This window comes from Staurois parvus, unplaced genomic scaffold, assembly GCF_062004578.1.
Source record: "Staurois parvus isolate SC_StPar_1 unplaced genomic scaffold, SC_StPar_1.0 ptg000500l, whole genome shotgun sequence".
In the NCBI taxonomy this organism is placed as follows: Eukaryota; Metazoa; Chordata; class Amphibia; order Anura; family Ranidae; genus Staurois; species Staurois parvus.
This window is the reverse complement of record NW_028318296.1, coordinates 271,958-295,066: the sequence shown is the minus strand read 5'-3', so window position 1 is coordinate 295,066 and position 23,109 is coordinate 271,958. Positions and strand designations below refer to the sequence as shown.

Genomic DNA, 23,109 nt, shown 5'->3' with positions numbered 1-23,109 from the left:
CAGCATCCGTCCGCTCCCAGCTGAAGAATCCGTCCGCTCCCAGCTGAAGAATCCGTCCCCTCCCAGCTGCAGCATCCGCCCGCTCCCAGCTGCAGCATCCGTCCCCTCCCAGCTGCAGCATCCGTCCCCTCCCAGCTGCAGCATCCGTCCCCTCCCAGCTGCAGCATCCGTCCCCTCCCAGCTGCAGCATCTGCCCGCTCCCAGCTGCAACATCCATCCCCTCCCAGCTGCAGCATCTGCCCACTCCCAGCTGCAGCATCCGTCCGCTCCCAGCTGCTTGTCAGCCAACACAACACTGAATTAGACATTACAGGGACAAGGTATTTTGGCTTTTCATGTGGTGGGACTGAGCTGGAATAGCCGCCCAACGCAGTCCCACTGCATCTGGTGTGAATATACCCTAAAGGGGGAGCAGTAAAACCATGGCTCAACCACATGCTTTTACCGACCCAACCACACATGTGAAAGAGTCCAGAATGGGGAAAAAAGCAAAACTGTGGAGTCCTATGAAAGGAGTGACCACTGCATAGATACCACCGGAAATGATCTCTGTACATCCCTCTGTGCTCATTCTCTCTCCCCCACCTTTCTCTTCCCCCCTCTTTCATTTTTCCCCATTGTCCATTCCTCCCCTTGCTCTGCCACCCTCTTTCCCTCCTCCCTCTAACCCCCTCTCTCTCCTTCCCCCTCTCTGCCCCCTCTTTTTTCCCCTCCATGTCACCCCCTGCCTCATCTCACTCTTACCTTCCCTCCCTCTTTCCCTTCACCCATTTCTCCATATGTTTCCCCTCTCTCCCTCCACCCCCTCTCACTCCCCCCCCCCCCCTTTCTCTTTGCTCCCCTTTCTCGCAGAAGTTGGTCTAAGGATTGACTTTTGTTGAACGAGAATGTTGGAAAACTTTTCTTGATCATCTGCTGCAGCCACTGATCAGTGTATTGTGACAGCAGAGCTCTCAGGATACAATAGCACAGTGAGGAAGATTCCTCCATCCAAGTGAATCCATCCCTCCGGCTAATAGAGAAAAAAAAAAAAAAGAAGACTCTATTGCCATCTTGACTCCTACTCTTGCCCTCTATATACCATATTTTTCGCTCCATAAGACTCACATTCCCCCCCCCCCCCCCCAAAAAAAATGGAGGAAAGTGTGTGTGTCTTATGGAGCAAATATGGAGCAGCCGGCCTGGTATTCCCCCCGCTTGGCTCTATTGTGCAGAATAACCCGTTCCTGGGTCCTGCCTGTTCCTCGGTCCAGCGGTGTCCTGCTTTCACCAGTCGTCGTCTCTCCCTGGTGCCGGCATCTTCAGTGTGGGCACCCGGCTGTGACAGCTTGCGGCTTCACAGCCGAGTGCCCACTGTGCATGTTTGAATGGTCCGGCAGTCTTCTGGGACCTGTCACGTGTCCCACAAGACTACGGGCAGGGAGAGGGGGGGAGGACAACTCCATGGAAGTGGGTATCAAATTTGGCACCTGCCTCCCCCCGCTCCCCAAAGGTCTGCAGGCTCTGGTCATCCCCTGTACTGCATCCACAGGCTCTGGTCATCCCCTGTACTGCGTCCGCAGGCTCTGGTCATCCCCTGTACTGCGTCTGCAGGCTCTGGTCATCCCCTGTACTGAGTCCGCAGGCTCTGGTCATCCCTGTACTGCGTCCGCAGGCTCTGGTCATCTCCTGTACTGTGTCTGCAGGCTCTGGTCATCTCCTGTACTGTGTCTGCAGGCTCTGGTCATCTCCTGTACTGTGTCTGCAGTCCTGCAGAATATTTTTGTTCTTGTTCTCCTCTAAAGTCTAGGTGCGTCTTATGGAGTGAAAAATATGGTATATATTGTACATGACATAGGCCTGACCAAGGTGTTCATTATCTCAACAGTTGCTGGCTTTAATGAAGTTATTTAAGATAGACTCAGTGAAACAAAATTATACATTTTTGTGTGCAGAAAAGCAATGTAAAGAAAGGTTCGGAAAGTAGACACCCTAAGCTATCTGCTGAGAGGCATATTGAGTCCATGGAAGATTTATTTTTTGTCCACAAGTTTCTGGAAAATGACAAACTTTTTTTTTTTTTACACAAAGCTGTCATTTAAAGGATTTATTTCTCGCACAAGCCATGGGTATATGTGGAATTACACCCCAATATACATTCTGCTACTTCTACCGAGTATGGGGATACCACATGTGTGAGACGTTTTGGGAGCCTAGCCACATACAGGAGCCTGAAATCCAATGACCACTTTGAAACCTGGAAGGTGCGTAACGTCCTCACTTCACTTTATCCCTACCTATCACAGTTTCAGAGGCCCTGAAATGTCAGAATAGCACCCCCCCCCCCCCCCCCACCAAATGGTCTACTTTTGGAAAGCAGACAACCCAAGGAATTTAAAAAGGCCTGGTCAGTATTTTGCAGATCTCATTTTTTCTCACAAGGTTTTGAAATATAAAAAGAAGAAAAGAAAAAATGTTTGTTTTTTTTCTTCATTTTCCAAAAACCTGTGGCAACAGTAGCAATCTGCAAAATACTCACCATGCTTCTTATCAAATTCCTTGGGGTGTCTGCTTTCCAAAAAGGGGTCATTTGGGGGGGTTGGTGCTATCCTGGCATTTCAGAGCCTCTAAAACTGGAGGTAGTCTGGAAGTGTAATGAGGAAATAAAGCCCTTTAAAAGCCTGAAGGTGCATATTGGATTTAGAGGTGCTGTACTTGGCTAGACTGCCAAAACATCTCTCACATGTGGTACCCCCATACTCGGGAGAAGTAGCAGATTGTATTTTGGGGAGTAATTCCACATACACATATGGCATGTGAGCAATAAATCATTTAGGTGACAATTTTGTGTAAAAAAAAAAATATATGGTGGGTGCTACAATTGTTTGTCACGTAATACTTGCAGCAATTTTTCAAACGCAAATTTAAAAAAAAGTAAAAAAAAATTTTTACTTTTAATGCACAAAAACACAATATATTGGCCAATTATTTGGTTAAGATATAAAAGAGGTATGCCGCGTAAATAGATACCAAACATGACATGATGCAAAACTGAGCATGCCCCGTGCAATGGCGACAAACTGCATGTTTTTAATATCCATAGGCAACGTTTTAAAAGCCTTTACAAGCTACCATTTTAGAATTACAGAGGAGGTCTAGTGTTAGAATTACTGCTCTTGATCTGATGTTAAAGGTGATACCTCACATGTATGGTGCAACCGCTGTTTACATACTGACACAGGGTCAACGCTCGTGGTCTATCAGACTCTAGATCTCTCCTCTGCTCTTACATTATTATCTAATCAAACCAAGATCGGTGTGTTCAGATGCTTTTCCGATTTACAAATGGCGCTGTTTTTATCCTGCGAAACTGAAGTGATGAAATGCTCATAGCTTATGATTTCTTAGACTATAGAGATGATTGTCACCATTTTGGTCTCCAATCAGCTCTATGGTCAGCTGGCAGAAACACTGGCTGCATTCTCAGGTTTCCCTGATGGCATGGGACTGCCCGAAAAGGAGATGGAAGGCAGCAGGGGAGGGAGGGGGGCGTATACTCTCCCACTGCTTGTAAAAGCAACCCTGCAGCTAATTAGCCATTAGGATTGCTATTACATGAAAGCCGATCGCCGGCTGAAAAAAAGTGATACCAGGATGATGCCTGCAACTGTAGGCATCATCCTGGTATAACCATTCAAAGTCCAGGGATTTACCAGTACATTGCTGATCCTTGCTGGGTATATACAGTATGCTATGTTTTTTTTTTTTTTTGTATGCAGACTGTGGACTGAATGAAAAAAACAGAAGAAATCTCTGCCAGAAAAAGTGTGTGGTATGCCCACCATTAGAATATACCTCCCTGCATCCACCCACTTCTAATGGTGGGCACACATTAGGTCACACGGTGCCACATGCACCAGTTCCAAGATTGTACAAATGTCTAAATAGTGGCACGCTTGAATAAAAATTGTCCACGTATAAGTGGTACCCCATATGGAAAAAGGATGACACCAAGTCCCAAACTATCTTGTCACTGCTCCCCATGTAGTCTGGGCATCCAGGGGGCTCCACATGACTATCTTTTCCCTCATAAATCCAAAATGTATATGTATAGCCTGTTGCCCTCTCACAGGTCTTATACATCTTGACCCCATATCTGGCACGCTTGCTGGGGAGAAATTGTTTGAATGCAAGGTGGCAAGAAAAATTAATGAGGGCCTTATCAATGCAGATATTTTGCTGGGGAGTATAGACGTCTGCAAATTTATGGTTAAGGTGATTTGCGAGGGGCTGAATTTTGAGGATCCGGTCAAATTCAGGGTCACCCCGAGGATGACTGAGTGCATTGTCATTGAAATGCATAAAACACATGATACTCATTTCTATGCCTGGCCATGGCAGCAGAGAACACGGGCATATGATGAATCGGGCGCTGTACAATACAACCACAATTCATTTTTTTTAGTCATGCCCATGTTGAGGGTTAGGCCCAAAAAAAAAAAAAAAAAAATGTAAATTTGGAAACCGTAATGGGTTTCCATGCAAATCTTGGCAAGGTTTGAATTTGGGTGGGCGGCAATAAATTGTTGTGCATATAAATTGCTTTGATCCACAATCAATGCATACAGATCTCCCATGAAAAACAGCTCCAAAAATCAAGGGGAGTAGTTAAATTTGCTGTTTCCACCTGAATTCCAAAATGGGGGGGAAGTACGGGTGCTGCAGAATTTGTGGGCTGCCAATTGGGATTTGCAAGCACATTATTATTATTATTATTATTATTATTATTATACAGTATTTATAAAGCGCCAATAGTTCGCTCAGCGCTGTACATTACAAAGGGGGACAGAACATGTGACAGAACAATATCAATACAATGCAAAACATGAGGGGATCAAGGGCCCTGCTCTTTCGAGCTTACAATCTAGGAGGGAGGGGGTGGCGGCACAGGAGGAGATAGCTGTGGGGGATGGAGTGGTAGGAAGAGTGGAGGAGGTCGGCAAGTTAGCAGGGGGTGGGGTAGGCTTCCCTGAAGAGGTGGGTTTTCAGGGTGCGCCTAAAGGAGAGGAGAGTAGGTGATAATCTGATGGGTTGGGGCAGGGAGTTCCAGAGGATGGGTGACACCCTGGAGAAGTCCTGGAGGCGGGCATGGGAGGAGGAGACCAGGGAACTAGAGAGAAGGAGGTCTTGTGAGGAGCGGAGTGTGCGTGCTGGGCGGTACTTGGATATTAGGTCAGAGATGTAGTACGGGGCAGTATGGTGGACAGCTTTGTACGTCAGCGTTAGGATTTTGAATTTGATCCGTTGCGCAATCGGAAGCCAGTGGAGGGATTGGTAGAGGGGGGTGGCTGAGACAGAGCGGTTGGAAAGGTGAATGAGTCTGGCAGCCGTATTCAGGATCGACTGAAGCGGGGATAGCCAGCGGCGAGGCAGGCCAGTGAGGAGGGAGTTGCAGTAGTCGAGTCGTGATATGATGAGGGAGTGGATGAGCTGTTTAGTGGTTTCTGGGTTTAGGAACATCCGGAAGGATACTAGGGGCTCTATGGGCCTGTGTGCGAATTCTTGGTGACTGCAGGACACTACTTGTGCTCGCCACCGCACCAGCTTGTACTGCACTTATGGGACTCGCCACGTCACCAAGTCATATTGCAGTGCTGGTATTATTATTATTATAATACAGGATGTATATAGTGCCAACAGTTTGCTCAGCGCTTTACAATATAACGGGAGACATTACAGCAACAATACAGTTCAATACAAGAGGGTTAGGAGGGCCCTGATCCTGGGAGCTTACACTCTAAGAGGTATGTGAAAGACCAGGATGTACTAGGTCACTAGTGCTCGCCAGTTCACCAAAAGGTAGCATGACACTAGTATTGGCACTCTGCTGCATATGAGAGTCATAAAAATTTACCAGCAAGTGCTAACAGAGATCAGGCCTGATTCTGCCAACACTGTGGTTTTGTGTGCAATGTATCAAGTGACAGAGACCTACTGACACTGCACTTGTTGGGGGAGAAAACCAGGTGCTGGCAGGTGCCGGGGCTGATCTCGCTAACGCTGTGTTTTTGGAGACACTATACTAATGTGAACGCTGGTATAGTGCTGATCTGATCAAAGATATTGATCCGTTCAGACACTATACTAGCAATGGAGGCTTATTGTGTATTAGCGTCTTCCTGGCAATCAAGGGGTTAAATGTGATGACTGGTGTACTGACGGGCAATCTGACATCATCTGGGAGGGGCATGAAAACCACGGGAGCGCGAATCATGTATATATTATATATATATGTGATTTTGCACACCCGTGCCACCCTGTAGTAGTATTTCTGCTGTAGGGTGGTCAGGAAGCGGTTACAGAAGCAGATTGTGTTACAGCGCTGCGTTACTTTAACTGACAATTGTGTAGTCATGCAACACTGCACCAGAATAAAATTTACGTTCTTTTTTCCCACGAATTGGGCTTTCGGTGGTATTTGATCACCTGTGCGGTTTTTTATTTTTTGCCTTATAAAAGAAAAAAAAAACCGATAATTTTGAAAAAAAAAATATTTTGGACTATTTGCTATAAAGCAGGTCCAGCAAAAAAAAATGTAAAAATCAAATTTCGGCAAAAATTTAGTCCAAATTGTATTCTGCAACATGTCTTTGCTAAAAAAAAATCCCAACACGTGTAAAATAATTGGTTTACGTGAAAGTTATAGTGTGCACAAATGGCGGTATAGATACTGGATTTTTACATTTTTTTTTATACAAATAGCGGTGATCAGCGACTTATGGCGGCAATCAGCAACTTATGGCGGTTATCAGCAACTTATGGCAGGACTGCGGTGGACATTCTGACATTGGGGGGTACTGACTTGGGGTCACTTGGGGTCCCCAGTAACACCAATACAGTGATCAGTGCAAAAAAAAACCCCACTGAGACTGTACTAATGGCACTGGGGAGGAAAGGGTTAACATTTGGAGGCAATCAAAGGGTTAACTGTGTGAAGGGAGTGTTTTACTAGGGGGCGGGGGGTGTGTACTTCACTGTTACACACTGATCTGGAAGGCTGTGCATAGCAATCCGAAACAGTGTGCTGAAAACTGACAGGGAGGAGAACTCCATTGGAAACAATGCAGCCTTCCTCCCCGTCAGTGTTTGCCGGCAATTGTCGGGCTCTGGCGGCTAATCACCGACCGGGACCCGGTGATTGACACCCATGGCCGCAATCGGTGCACGAGTAGGGTGGTCGCATGCAACCCCTACCCCAAAATGTAAGATCACGTTTATATACGTGGTCCTGCGCACAGGGGCCGCCTTGTAGTAGTATATGTACTGCGGGCGCCCCTTAGTGGTTAAAAATGCACTTACATTAACAAAGGAAACAATGCAATTTCTATTAACAGCAGGGCCACGGCTCCCACTTCACTTCCAAGTACAGCTGTCAATCAAGTTACCCAGCAGAACGATGCCTGGATGTGCTGCCTGCTCGCAGTATATATGGTGGTAGTTGGAGCTGGGAGAATTTGGAGCACGTGTGGATAATGTTACAATCACTGGTGCAAATGCTTGTCTGAGCTGGACACAGGTAGTTCTTAAGGAAACTACTACCAGAACGGTGTCATTACAAGTATTTTGAATTCATGTGAATGTCCCCCACAAACTTATATGTCCTAACAGATGTATCATTTGTGCAGATTGTGCAGCTGTAAACATATATATTAAAAGAAAACACTTACACGGCTCATTCATCATGATTTTCCCTTCCATCCCATCTATTTCAGAGAGGAGCTCATTTCTCTTGTCTTTATTGACGGTGTCAGGTAGTTTTTCCAGAGAGTTGGTATGGAAATCTGGGAATTACAGAAGGTTTCAAGAAAATTCACACTTTTGCCAGAACCTTTGCACATCTACAGTTGTGGCCAAAATTATTCAACCCCCACTGAAATTGAGTGTTTTGGCCAGTTTGACATTGCTTTTGATCATTCAGTCATCTTGCTTACATTTACATTAAAGAGGCACTTGTAGGTCAGACAAATATAACATAACAGTTATAATGAAATAACCACAAATGTCTTTTCTGTGCTCACAGCATTATCAGTTTTATTCAACCCCCAAGTGACATTCAATCTTAGTACTTAGTACAGCATCCTTTTACAGTTATAACAGCTTTTAAACGTGAAGCATAGCTTGACACAAGTGTCTTGCAGCGATCTACGGGTATCTTCGCCCATTCTTCATGGGCAAAGGCCTCCAGTTCAGTCACATTCTTAGGCTTGCGCACTGCAACTGCTTTCTTTAAGTCCCACCAGAGGTTCTCAATCGGATTTAAGTCTGGTGACTGCGATGGCCACTCCAAAATGTTCCAGCCTTTCCTCTGCAACCATGCTCTAGTGGACTTGGAGGTATGCTTGGGATCATTGTCCTGTTGAAAGGTCCAACGTCTCCCAAGCCTCAGGTGTGTGACGGACTGCATCACGTTTCCATCCAATATCTCCTGGTACTGAAGAGAATTCATGGTACCTTGCACACGCTGAAGCTTCCCTGTACCTGCAGAAGCAAAACAGCCCCAAAGCATGATTGACCCTCCACCATGCTTCACAGTAGGCAAGGTGTTCTTTTCATCATAGGCCTTGTTCTTCCTCCTCCAAACATAGCGTTGATCCATGGGCCCAAACAGTTCTAATTTTGTTTCATCAGTCCACAGAACACTATCCCACAACTTTTGTGGTTTGTCCACATGGCTTTTGGCATACTGCAGTCGACTCTTCTTATTCTTTGGAGACAGCAAGGGGGTACGCCTGGGAGTTCTGGCACGGAGGCCTTCATTACGCAGTGTGCGTCTTATTGTCTGGGCTGAAACTTCTGTACCCACATCTGACAAATCTTTTCTCAGTTCCTCAGCAGTCACACGGGGACTTCTCTCCACTCTACGCTTCAGGTAGCGCACAGCAGTCGAAGTCAGCATCTTCTTTCTGCCACGACCAGGTAGCGTTTCAACAGTGCCCTTTGCCTTGAATTTGCGAATGATGCTTCCTAAGGTGTCTCTTGGTATGTTTAACATCTTTGCAATCTTCTTATAGCCATTGCCCTTCCTGTGAAGAGAAATCACCTCTTCTCTTGTCTTCCTGGACCATTCTCTTGCCTTCACCATGTTTGTAACCACACCAGTAAATGTCTAGAAGGAGCTGAGTATCACAGTCATTTTAAAGCTGCCTAATTGGTGCTTATTATGCTTGATTGCTGCTCGGTGACATCCACAGGTGTTTTCAATACCTGATGGAAAGCACCTGTATGAACCTCTGTTCTTCAGAGTGGTAGTCTTTAAGGGGTTGAATAATTGTGGCAATGAAGAAACCACATAAGAACCATTTACTACTGTATTACATAAACAATTGATGTCATTTTAGTTGCATTTGGGTAGTTACAACGTCCTTGTAGGATTTGATTCTGAATACAATTCCAAATGTACACTATAGTCCCTAAACCCCTTTACAGCATTGGGGGTTGAATAATTTTGGCCACAACTGTATGTACACATCACATCTACAGTCTATAGTTCAAAATCTTTATAACTAAAGCCCAACTCCAAGAAAAATGACATTTAAATAGTATGTAGCACCCTCCTAGATAGGTGCTAGGATAAGAAGAGTACAGTTGGTTCCCCTGCTTGATAGGACAACTGTTAGGAGAATTTACTTAGGCTTTCTGCTTAAGAGAGAGCTGCAATTGTTTAGTAATGCCTGCTCAGCGTGTTCAAGTGCTGCTAGTTCTGCCTCTGGCTTCCTCTGTATCCAAGCAATCTAGGAAGGTTCTGGATGTATAGGTGGAACTCATGCAGAACACAGCACAGACATTCTGACACTGGGGGGGAACTGACTTGGGGTCACTGACATCCCCAGTGACACCAATACATTGATCAGTGCAAAAAAAAAGCAGTGACACTGCACTAATGGCACTGGGGAGGAAGGGGTTAACATAAAAAGGCAATCAAAGGGTTAACTGTGTGAGGGGAGTGTTTTACTAGGGAGTGGGAGGGTGTACTTCACTGTCACACACTGTTCCGGAAAGCTGAACTCTGCAATCCAGAACAGTGTGCTGAAAACTGACAGGGAGGAGAGCTCCACTGATAATAATGCAGCTGTGCTTCCTGTCAGTGTTTGCCAGCAATCGCCGGGCTCTGGCGGGTAATCACCAGCCGGGACCTGGTGATTGACACCTGCGGCCATGATCGTGCTGTGGGTAGGACGGTCGCGCGCCCCCTACCAAGTAAACAGGATGACATTTATAAACATGATCCTGCGCACATGGGCCACGTTGCTGCAGTATATGTACTGTGGGTGGTCCCCTGGAGGGTAAATACTGTTATTTATTGTGTATGTTGATATACATTGGGTCATAGTTGCTGACCTTGACCAGAGTTATTATCAAGTCAAATGCTATTCTGTTATTCTTGACTCAGTTACCCTGCAATTCAATATAAACGTCACATTGGTTTATACTACTCTGTGTGTGAGTCCATTTTGCAGGTGCAAATTATCTGGGTTAGCGGAGTACATTGGTGTCAGCAGAGGGTGGACTCCAACAGGGGTTCAGATTGCCAGGGATCCCAAACTTATTACTCAATCAATGCTCATGGGGGTAGTGCTACATTCGAAATCAGGGATAGTCCCTCGAAATCAGGGACAGTTGGGAGCTATGCCTGAGGTTGTGTCCGTACCCATAGCATAACATAGGCTGCCTGCACACAGCTCTAGCCACACAAACAATTGATTCACACTGGACAGGCTACAGCGCCCATGTGAATGAACCCCAAGATCTCAATTACACACAGATCTCAATTACACACAGAGCTTTTGTTTTTACTTCAATACAGTTTTATCTTTTAGATTTAGCAGGAATTTCATAAGTAATGTTGTGTTTGTGTTTACTAATAATGATTTTAGTATATTTTTGAGGAGATGTCCTGTGATTTCTAACAGCAGCCCTGGGAGGTGAAAAAGTATTTTAATTTGAATTTTATAAATATATAGAGGAGTCCATAGAAGTCATCACACATACTGTGGTACGCTTCATGTTGTGCACTTTCAGCCCACAGGACTTTGTTCACCATGAAAAGGCCGATTGTGTTTGTGTCCCAGACAAAATCACTTATGAGACAGAAACCATTTAGCTCAGACAAGAATTTTTCAAAACTGAATTTTGTCAAACTCTTATTCACGGTTGGGACTGGATTCCCTTCTTCCAGGATGATAACGTATCCACCGGGAAAGGAACACAATAACATACAGCACTAAGTTATGTTTAAAACAATATACACTGCTCAACAAATTAAAGGAACACTTTTTAATCAGAGTATAGCATCAAGTCAGTGACACTCCTGGGATATTGATCTGGTCAGTTAAGTAGCAGAGGGGGTTGTAAGTCAGTTTCAGCTGCTTTGGTGTTAATAAAATTAACAACAGGTGCACTAGATGAGCAACAATGAGACGACCCCCAAAACAGGAATGGTTTTACAGGTGAAAGCCACTGACATTTTTACCCTACTCATCTTTTCTGACTGTTTTTTCACTAGTTTTGTATTTGGCTATGGTCAGTGTCACTACTGGTAGCATGAGGTGATACCTGGACCCTACAGAGGTTGCACAGGCAGTCCTTCTCCAGGATGGCACATCAATACATGCCATTGCCAGAAGGTTTAGCCTTTTACTGCTATAGCAACTGGTCTCTGAACCTGACCTTATATCGTGACAACGTGCCATTGCCAGAAGGTTTGCTGTGTCTCCCAGCAGAGTCTCAAGAGCTTGGAGGAAATTCCAGGAGTCAGGCACTCTAGGAGAGCTGGACAGGGTTGTAGAAGGTCCTTAACCCATCAGCAGGACCGGTATCTGCTTCTTTGTGCAAGGAGGAACAGGATGAGCACTGCCAGAACCCTAAAAAATTATCTCCAGCAGGCCACTGGTGTGAATGTCTCCTGCAAGTACAATATTGTGCTTAATCTGGCCATATATTATACAATTTTCTTGTTCAATTTCCTTTAGATTTGTCTTCAGCTATGTAGTGCAAGGGCCTGCCTAATTGCATACAAACTGAAAGTGTTTAGGTTTGACCTCATATTATATGGTTTTGGAAAATTGTACAAAAAAATTGAATAATGTATGGCCAGCCTTAGGCATCCATGGGCTGTCAATTGATGTCAGTACCTCTATTGTCTAGAAGAGGTTGCCAACATGGTAAAGGGAGAAGGGTTACATATCAACTGCCTGTTCATTACATGGGCAGATTATTGGTTGCTTTCTCCATGTACAACTGGATTTTAGGGGTCCCGTGAATCCCTAATTGTAGGATATTGTAAATATATATATGTGTATGTGTGTGTATTCTCACGTTATTGACCAGGCCAGAATATGACTGGGCTAGATGTATTTTACACAACAAAAGGATAGCCAAGGACTGTTTGCTATCTTAAGTTTATGCAACATCACCTTGGCACTTGGGGGCCAACATGTTACATTTCAAAGGAGGTAATTTGCAAACTTGCAAGGGTGATAAAATGCAGATTGATCAGTCAGACCTGAGAGGACTTGGCCAGAATCTACTATCTAATAACATGAAAAGGGGTATTAAGTATGGTAAACAGCATTCTTCAAAGGGTAACTTGTTTATCTAATTAATAGTAAAAGAATGTAGTTTAGGAAATATCTGGACAACTTTGATTAGACTGCAGCTGTCCAAGCCCAAAAGGCATGCTGGACAGTGTAGTATCTCCAGGTTTGATATGAAGTATCTTAAATGGGACTCTGAGGGCTGTTGTTCGTTCGTTGTACAAGTATTCATTTGGATTTCTGTCACCTGTTGCAAATATCTGAATAAATGCATCTCTCTGGAAAAGAACTGTTGGACTAGTTGCTGAGGGAAAATACATTTATAAATAAATCCTCCACATTAATATAAGACAACACTAACCATTTCACTGTGCATGCAGGTGTGAGCAGTAAGAAAGTAACAAACAAAACTGAAGAACATGAACTGGACTGAATGGATTCTAATTTCTTAATTTTTTTAAAATTTGTTGTCTATCATTTTTGAAGGATAAAAATCCTAGATTGTGTGGCCATACTCACCTTCAATCAGGAGCTGTCTCCAGCACTACTTTTCCTTTGCCCACTACATGCCTCCAGTCTTCCACATCGTTCAGTGCACTTCCTGTGAGCCCATTCGGTTATGAGAAGGAGGAGGGCGAAGGAAGTGATTTGCCCCAAGGACAATACAACATATATTGGGTTGGTGGCCTTGTGTGGAGAGACTCCCTTATTCAGACCTCAATCAGAGCTGTACACAGAGATCCTGACAGCTTCTGGACTTAATAAAACTATCTGTTCCCTGTGTTTTTCCTGTGATCTTAGTACCTGGCAGATGCATTAAGGGCCCTTTCACTCTGATCAGTTTTTGAAGCACTTTTGGGGTTTAAAAAGAGAAAGAAAAATGTATCCCTTTAAATCCTATAGATCTCTTAAAACAAGAGGCGCACTGCCCTTTGAATAGGCCTGCATGCTGCATCTTTGCATTATAAGTCAATGTGAAGGCATCAAAAGTGATTCAAAAACTGATTATTGTAAAAGGGTTCTAACTTCCTTTTCTGACTCAGATGTTTTGGAGAGAGATGCAAAGTAAGCAGTGATGTTATATCTCATTTGTTACAATAAAAGGAAAGCTGCATCATAATGACTAATTGTGGTAATGGCAGGGTTGGTAATAAGGGGTACAGCTGGCCCAGCTGTATTGGGCCCAGGACCATCAGTTCAACAGGGTGGTCCGGGCACTTGATGAGCAGGAGGGCTGGCTGTACTGCCTTACTGCTAAAACCAATCCCATTGTGGCTCCCCCTGCAGCACAATCAGCTTCTCCTCTTCTCCCCCCCATCAGCTTTCAGATGGTCCAGGGAGCCACAGGGGATCAGTTCTTGGAGCCAGAGGGGCAGCTACATACCCTAAGCAACCGTCCTTCGTATCCTACCTGATTTCAGAGGTGAGTGAACTGGGGCAGCGATGGCTGAGACAGATTTTACCTAGTGCCACCATCCCTCCCCCTCCTGAATCATTGAGCCTTGTGAGCCTGTACACCTTGCATGCCAGTTCACTGCCCTCTGCCCGGACCTGTTATTCTACCAGCTACCCCCTTCCTGTACTCTGCCACTGTATGCCTGCTACCCTACCAACTACCCTTTCATTTACCGCACCATTGTGTGCCTGCTACCCTACCAACAACCCTTCCATGTAACCTGCCACTGTGTGCCTGCTACCCTACCAACTACCCTTCCCTGTAACCTGCCACTGTGTGCCTGCTACCCTACCAACTACCCTTTCCTTTACTGCACCATTGTGTGCCTGCTATCCAACCAACTACCCTTCCTGTAACCTGCCACTGTGTGCCTGCTACCCTACCAACTACCCTTCCCTGTAACCTGCCACTGTGTACCTGCTGTCCTGCCAACTACCCCCTCTTTGTACCCTGCAACTGTGTGCCTGTTATCCTACCACCTACCCCTTACCTGTACTCTTCGCTCTTCAGTAAGCATTTGAACTTTAACCCCTTCATCTCACACTAGTGCACTTAAAACTGAACAAGTCGTTGTGAGATGCTTGCAAAGCAGCACCAATCACTTGAATGGGTCGTGTGGACCGGAGGTATAATACTTGCCACAGCCATGAAGCAAAGCAATCATGGCATGTGTACATACCCAGTGAATGCCTCTGCAGCTAAAGGTGTAGTGGTTGGGGAGCAGTAAAAGTGCAGCTCAATTGTGAGGTTTTTCCACCCCACAACCTCACTTGTGAACAAGCCCTAAGTGCTCATTCACACAGGTACTCTGGCTGTGTGAATGAGTGGTTTGTCTATGCAGCTGAAGATGCCTGTTACTCTATGGGCATGCACACAGCCACAGGTCCTACGTTTAATAGGTATGTCATGCCTTCAGCAATTTGTTCTTTGTTAATTAGGTATTATTAGTATGCCTTATCAGTTTGTAATTCTCTGTTCATTGTGTAACTGCTCCATCTAGTGGCTGTTTGTATACACTGCATCTTTTCACAGTAGAAGTTTGACTCATTTCAGCTTCCATAGCTTGTAGCCTATGAACTCTGATTACATCATCAGCCCTGATCATAGCAGCCATTTCCTCATCACAGACTCCATTCCTGTGGTATGCTGGTAGGATTCAACCCTCACATTCAGGTTCACAATAGCATCGTCGGTACGTCTACACACATGTCTATATCTTATGCATCTGTGTTTTATGTAACCTACATGTCTTACATGTGTTTATATGTGCATTGCCTTACTGTAATGTATAATATGCTTTGTCACATGGCAGACAGTGTTACTAAGCGCCTTATTTTCTGTTCCTCAGTTTCACCTCTTATATCTTTGCAATAAAGACAAAGTTGGACGTTGCTTCTTTGTCAACTCATTGCCGAGAAAGGTTTAGCTGTCTGTCAAGCTATGTACCTTCACACATAAGGAGGACAGAACAGTGAAACGACGGCTTCTTACAAGCTGGATACGAGGACTGCGACTCCTGAAGTCCTGACTGCAGTGAAACGACGGCTTCTTACAAGCTGGATACGAGGACTGCGACTCCTGAAGTCCTGACTGCAGTGAAACGACGGCTTCTTACAAGCTGGATACGAGGACTGCGACTCCTGAAGTCCTGACTGCAGTGAAACGACGGCTTCTTACAAGCTGGATACGAGGACTGCGACTCCTGAAGTCTTGACTGCAGCGAAACGGTGGCTTCTCACAAGCTGGATAGGAGAAACTACGCAGCATCGCCACCCGCAGCGGTTGCAAGTGTGCTAACCCGTTCACAGCATCATCATGTCAGCAAGGGAATCCGGACAGTTCGAGACAAGGTCTCGCATCTCAGTTAACTCCAGAGGCTCAGGGAGATCTTTGAGCAGCTCCACCGTCGCCATTGCCCGCGCGAAGGCCGAGGCCGCCAAAACCCGCGCGACATTTGCCGAACAAGAAAGACAATTAAAAATAGAGAAAGCATGCACGGAAGCAGCTCTAGAAAAGCTAACTGTGGAAAAAGAAGCTGCAGCTGCTGTAGCAGAAGCAGAGGCTTTAGAGGAAGCAGCAAACTTCACAAGCGATAGACTCAGCTACATAAGTAGGCCCGAACCCAGTCTTCACAATAACTTGCAACGCACTTCAGATTACGTACTGCAACATGCTAAGTCAGAAGACGGCCTAAATCCAGGTCCAAGAGCGACATCAACCCCTGCTAAGGAGCTCCAACAGACTCCAGTCATACACCAAGCGACCTCAGTTAACCAAAGACCCTGCATGGAACAAGTCGACGGTTCCATAGGACATCAACCCTCAATGCAACCTGCATTCAAACCCACAAATGATCGCAGTATGGTCAAACCCTTTAAAGAAGAACAAGTAGATGGTGCCTATTACAGCAACAATCTGTCAAACAGAGATACAGGTATGTCAGATTTTCTAAAATTCTTTGCCCGACGTGAGTTAATAACCAAGGGACTCTCCAAGTTTAATGACAGACCTGAAAGCTATAGGTCATGGCGATCATCATTCAGGAATAATATCAGAGATCTGGATCTGTCTGCATGTGAAGAAGTAGATCTTCTTGTCAAGTGGCTAGGAAATGAGTCGACAGAGCATGCAAGGCGGATTAGAGACATTAATATTAACTACCCAATCAGAGGGTTAAACATGATATGGGAGAGACTTGAGGAGTGTTACGGCTCACCAGAAGTGATAGAGAACGCACTTTTCAAAAGAATTGAGGATTTCCCTAAGATCCAAAACAAAGATTCCCAGAAGCTAAGAGAACTGAGTGATCTGTTAACAGAGCTACAAGTTGCCAAAACTGAAGGAGACTTACAAGGTCTGGCATTCTTAGATACTGCACGTGGTGTAAACCCCATAGTACAAAAATTACCGTACAACCTGCAAGAGAAGTGGATTGCTCAAGGCTCCAGGTACAAGCAACAGTACGATGTCTCGTTCCCTCCATTCTCTTTCTTTATGGATTTCGTGCACCAACAAGCAAAAACTAGGAATGATCCCAGCTTTAACTTCTCGATGTTTGACACCGCTTACCCCAAATCAGGTAAACCTATCTCACTTCGTAACATGAAAGGTACACCGGTTGCAGTACACAAAACCAGTGTGTCTCTTAAAGACTCCTCAAACAAAACCTACAGTACTACAGAGTCTGAGACGATCTCCACAAAGGACCCATGCAGAGAATGTCCTCTACATAAGAAACCACACTCATTGTTGAAATGCAGAGGATTTAGAGGAAAACTTCTCAGGGATCGCAGAACTTTCCTCAAGGAAAACCACATTTGCTACAGGTGTTGTGCCTCAACCTCTCATCTTGCAAAGGACTGCACAGCGAACATCAAATGCTCGGAATGCAACAGTGAAGCGCACAATACAGCTTTACACCCTGGGCCAGCCCCATGGACTCTCACACCCCCAGACCAGGCTGTAGAGCACGGCGGGGAGGAGGGAGACACAGTACCTCCTGAAGTGACACCCCAGTGCACCCAAGTCTGTGGAGAAGGTCTTAGTAACAAATCTTGCTCCAAGATTTGTCTTGTTACAGTTTACCCCATCGGTCATAAAGAGAAAGCGGTAAGGTTGTATGCCATCCTTGATGACCAAAGCAATAGATCTCTTGCAAACTCAGCCTTCTTTGATATCTTCAGTATTAAAGGACACTGCTCTTCATATTCACTTAAAACTTGCGCTGGTGTGAGTGAAGAAAAAGGCAGAAGAGCTACTGGTTTCCAAGTCGAATCCATAAATAGTGAAGCATCCCTGCAACTACCTACCTTGATTGAATGCAATCAGATCCCAAACAATAGAGAAGAGATTCCTACACCTGAGGCAGCATTACATCATGAACATTTAAAGACCATAGCGCATCTCATACCTGCACTCGACCCAAAGGCCCAAATAGTACTTCTCCTTGGGAGAGATATCATAAGAGTCCACAAGGTAAGAAAACAAATAAATGGTCCTCATAGTTCTCCATATGCTCAGAAGCTTGACCTGGGGTGGGTCATCATAGGTGATGTTTGCCTAGGAAATGTTCACAAGCCAACCACAGTGAATTCTCTTTACACAAATACCTTGGAGAATGGACGTCCATCCCTCTTTCAGCCTTGTCCTAACAGATTCCTTCTAAGAGAGAAGCCGGCAAGTGTGCTATATCCTGACTTTACAGAAACCGAGAACCACTCTTGCAGTGAAGACCAAGATCACTTGGGATGCACGGTGTTCCAGAGGACAAAGGAAGACCACAAGATAGCTCCCTCTATTGAAGATGAGGCCTTCTTGGGCATAATGGAACAAGGATTCTTCAAGGATAAAACAAACACCTGGGTTGCACCACTACCTTTCAAAACACAGAGACGTCATCTTCCCAACAACAGGTATCAGGCCTTAAAACGCTTCTGTTCACTTAGACGCAACTTTCAGAAAAGACCAGAGATGATGGAACATTTCTTCTTATTCATGAAAAAGATGTTTGAGAACAATCATGCAGAAGTAGCTCCACCCCTAAAAGAAAAAGAAGAATGCTGGTATCTACCAATCTTCGGCGTTTACCACCCTAAGAAGCCAGGACGAATCCGAGTGGTATTTGACTCCAGTTCACAGTATGAGGGAGTCTCTCTCAATGATGTCCTTTTGACAGGACCAGACCTCAATAACACACTTCTCGGTGTCCTCATCAGATTCCGTAAAGAACCCATCGCTATAGTTGCCGACATACAACAAATGTTCTATTGTTTCCTAGTAAAAGAAGAGCACAGGAACTTCTTGAGATTTCTTTGGTTCAAGGACAATGACCCTACTCAAGACATCATAGAATATCGCATGAAGGTCCATGTTTTTGGCAACAGCCCATCTCCAGCTGTCGCTATTTATGGACTCAGACTCTCTGCTCAAGAAGGTGAAAAAGACTATGGGAAAGACGTTAAGAAGTTTGTTGAAAGAGACTTCTATGTAGATGATGGCTTAAAGTCGCTTCCCTCACCAGAGGCTGCAATCAGTCTACTCAAAAGGACCCAGAGTATGCTTTCCTGTTCAAACCTCAGACTTCATAAGATAGCTTCAAACAGCAAAGTTGTTATGGAAGCCTTCTCTACTCAAGATCATGCCAGTGATTTGAAAGATCTAGACTTAGCGACAGACCCGATACCCATGCAGCGCAGCCTAGGGCTCAGCTGGGACCTCAAATCTGACACCTTTACCTTTCAGGTCGACCAAGAGCAAAAGCCTTTCACACGACGTGGAGTGTTATCTACCATTAACAGTCTATATGATCCACTTGGATTTGCAGCTCCTGTGATCATCCAAGGTAAGACTCTGCTCAGAGAGTTAACCACAGATACGTGTGATTGGGATTCGCCACTTCCCTCAGAGAAAGAAGCACTATGGATAGCATGGAGAAACTCTCTACCGGCATTATCTAACTTACATATCTATAGGCCATATGCCCACTTCTCCCCTGCAGAAGTTCAGTCTAGGCAGCTGTGCATATTTTGTGATGCTTCGGTAAAAGCAATCGCTGCAGTCGCTTACCTTAAAACTATAAACATTAAAGGTCAAGTCCAAATTGGCTTTGTAATGGGCAAGGCAAAACTGGCACCAAGCCCTGAGATTACCATACCAAGACTGGAACTTTGTGCCGCTGTTCTGGCAGTAGAGCTGGCAGATCTCATTGTGTCAGAAATAGATATAAAACTTGTCAGTACAATGTTTCATACAGACAGCAAAGTAGTATTGGGCTACATTTACAACGAGACTAGGAGATTCTATGTCTATGTTCATAACAGAGTTCAAAGAATTAGGAGGTCAACACAGCCTACCCAGTGGTGCTATGTACCAACTGACCTCAACCCAGCAGACCATGCTACAAGAGCTGTTCCAGCAGCTCACCTTAAAGATACTACGTGGTTCACAGGGCCACCATTCCTCTACAAACCTGTACTTGACACCCTGGAGAAATACTCATTTCAGCTATTAGAACCAAATGCTGATGCAGAGATTCGTCCTCATATTTCTGTACTCACCACAAGAGTTTCTCACAAAGAGCTTGGATCCAAACGATTCAACAAGTTTTCTACGTGGAAATCACTGAACAGAGCTATAGCCGGCTTGATCCACATAGCCAGATCCTTTAGAGCCACACCTACAGGATCAGATCACTGCAAAGGTTGGCATTACTGTCACAAGGCCCATACAGTGGATGAGCTCACACAGGCCTGAGACGTTATCATCCGTTGTATCCAACATGGAGGTTGGTAATGTTGTTCTTGTCAAAGACTCTCAGTCAAGAAGAAATGACTGGCCTTTGGGACTGATAACCAAGGTGTTCCCAAGTGAAGATGGGAAAGTCAGAAAAGTGGAGGTCAAGGTCTGCAGACAACAGGAGCCCAAACTCTTCCTCAGACCCGTTACTGAACTGGTTTTGTTGCTCTCTCCAGGGGTGATTTAATGTGGTATCCTTTAGATACCAGACGGGGAGTGTCATGCCTTCAGCAATTTGTTCTTTGTTAATTAGGTATTATTAGTATGCCTTATCAGTTTGTAATTCTCTGTTCATTGTGTAACTGCTCCATCTAGTGGCTGTTTGTATACACTGCATCTTTTCACAGTAGAAGTTTGACTCATTTCAGCTTCCATAGCTTGTAGCCTATGAACTCTGATTACATCATCAGCCCTGATCATAGCAGCCATTTCCTCATCACAGACTCCATTCCTGTGGTATGCTGGTAGGATCCAACCCTCACATTCAGGTTCACAATAGCATCGTCGGTACGTCTACACACATGTCTATATCTTATGCATCTGTGTTTTATGTAACCTACATGTCTTACATGTGTTTATATGTGCATTGCCTTACTGTAATGTATAATATGCTTTGTCACATGGCAGACTGTTACTAAGCGCCTTATTTTCTGTTCCTCAGTTTCACCTCTTATATCTTTGCAATAAAGACAAAGTTGGACGTTGCTTCTTTGTCAACTCATTGCCGAGAAAGGTTTAGCTGTCTGTCAAGCTATGTACCTTCACACATAAGGAGGACAGAACAAGGTATACAGGGGTGGGTGAGCGTCACCAAATGCACACTGTTCAAGGCTGTATACCTGCACCCACACGCCTGTCAGATTAGGAGCTGTGGCTGTGTTCATACATGTGCTGCGTCCCCATTGTGTAACATAGGCTGCCTGCACACAGCCCCTGCCCCATAAACTACTGACCCATACTGTACAGGCCACAGCACCTATGTGAATTATCCCCAACACCTCATTTACACTGAGCTTTATTTATTACCTCAATACAATGTTATCCTTTAGATTCAGCAGGATTTTTGTATTAGTTATATTGTATTTGTGTCCGCTAATAATGATTTTAGTGTATTTTTAGTGAAAATATTTGTGTTGATATTTTTGGGGGGATCCAGTCAGACAGGCTGTACAAGGTCCAGCTGCAGCCCTGGGGGGTGAGATTGTATTTTATTTTGCATTTTATAAACAAATAGGCGAGTCAATAGAAGTCATCTTGTTTAACACACTTCATGTAGTGAACTATTAGCCCCCAAGAATCTGTGTCTGCCATGAAAGGGCCATGAAAGGGCCAATTGTGTTTGTTTGTTTTTTCACCTCCCAGAGAAAATCACTTACCATGTTTTTTGAAACTGCGCAGATACTCCAATTTTTTACGCCTGTACATTTGTAACCTTTCCTTCCCGGTTGGGTCTGGATCCTCTTCTTTCAGGTGGGGAATTTTATTGCCTGGAATGAAAATCCATAACACACAGCAGAAAGTGATGTTTAACAATTCCTTCCTGGTTGGGCCTGGCTTCTCTTCTTTCAGGTGGGGAATTTCATTGTCTGGAAAGGAACACAATAACACAGCAGCAGAAAGTGATGTTTAAAAACAATATTCAGTCACAAAGATGAACATATTATCATCCTAATATTGTTCTAATACTGAAGAAGGCCAATAAAATCTGCTCTGACTCAGCTTCCAATGTATGCTCACAGGGAGGAGGAGATCACTGGTCAATGGCAGCTATTTAAAATATTTTGTATATCCTCCTGCGCTGCTATGCCTACTATGAATCAGGAACAGCTGCTAACATCCAATCCTCCCCTTAAGTGGACAGATAGATAAATTGGTATGATAATGATGTAGCGCTATGAATAAACTAATACCTTTTAGACACAATATATGATAGTAATACACAATTATAAACAGATGTATTCAGGTGGTAGGTGATTAGTGCAATGTATCAAAACAAAATATTCAAGTGATAATTCAAAATATTAATAAGTGGCACACAGTGATTCCCTTACAGGGATATAAGTCACCATATATAGGTGATAAAATCGCAAATGTCCTCAGCAACCAGTGATTTCACATGTGAGCATCCACAATTCTTCAAAAACATGCTCCTGTGTTGTTGCAGGTGGTGAGAAATAATCCTAAACAGCAGGCGTGCCCGCTCACCTTCCCCCTGCGACCCACAGGGGCCACAACGCCCTATGGATCACTCAGGATCCTGCATGCTCCTCTCCAGGGTACAAGAAGCTCCACAAATCTCAATAGCCTTTAGTCCACCTTCAGTAACTTGGTATATACCCTTGTAAACTCGTGATGTTTTGGGATCATACAACAAAAACACAAAGATCCTCCATAGTGCAAAACTGTATAACAGGTTTAATGTGGAAGAAAAACGCCAAAGTACAAATTCACATTTAGCAGGGAAGACAATTCACAGTTTATGTCACCTCTCTAGGGTGTACTGAGAGCACTCTGGTGTACCAAGATGGCGCTTCCAATGTATTCTCACAGGGAGGAGGAGATCACTGGTCAATGGCAGCTATTTACTTAGGGGAGCATTCACACTTGTAAATGACCCCTGTCTGCAATCAGCTGCAAGAACCCCAGCGGGGAATAGCAGGGATGTGCAATTCCTATCGCCTGACCCCCAGGACATGTAGTTCTGGGCGCCATGCAGGTAGGGTTTTTTTGTCTTTAGCCGTGATGCGGGCAAGCAGCAGGGCTCACCTGTCAGGTGGAAGCGCTGCC

At 44.7% G+C, this 23,109-nt stretch overlaps 2 protein-coding genes across 3 annotated transcripts in view; both read right to left on the bottom strand.

Annotated features, from left to right (window-relative positions):
* LOC149452042 (uncharacterized) overlaps window positions 1-11,254 on the bottom strand; it is a 68,521-nt gene extending 57,267 nt beyond the window's left edge. The window contains exons 1-2 of the mRNA XM_089689848.1: window positions 11,029-11,254; window positions 7,707-7,820 (exon numbers count right to left, since the gene is read on the bottom strand). Coding sequence (XP_089545974.1) covers window positions 7,707-7,820; window positions 11,029-11,254 — 340 coding nt within the window. The remainder of the gene's footprint in view (window positions 1-7,706; window positions 7,821-11,028) is intronic.
* Window positions 1-23,109, bottom strand: part of LOC149452041 (uncharacterized) — an 860,283-nt gene that overhangs the window by 663,101 nt on the left and 174,073 nt on the right. Inside the window, exon 8 of one of the 2 annotated variants that reach the window (XM_089689852.1) lies at window positions 21,699-21,908. In XM_089689852.1, coding sequence (XP_089545978.1) covers window positions 21,699-21,908 — 210 coding nt within the window. The remainder of the gene's footprint in view (window positions 1-21,698; window positions 21,909-23,109) is intronic. The other variant, XM_089689853.1, reaches the window with a different exon arrangement.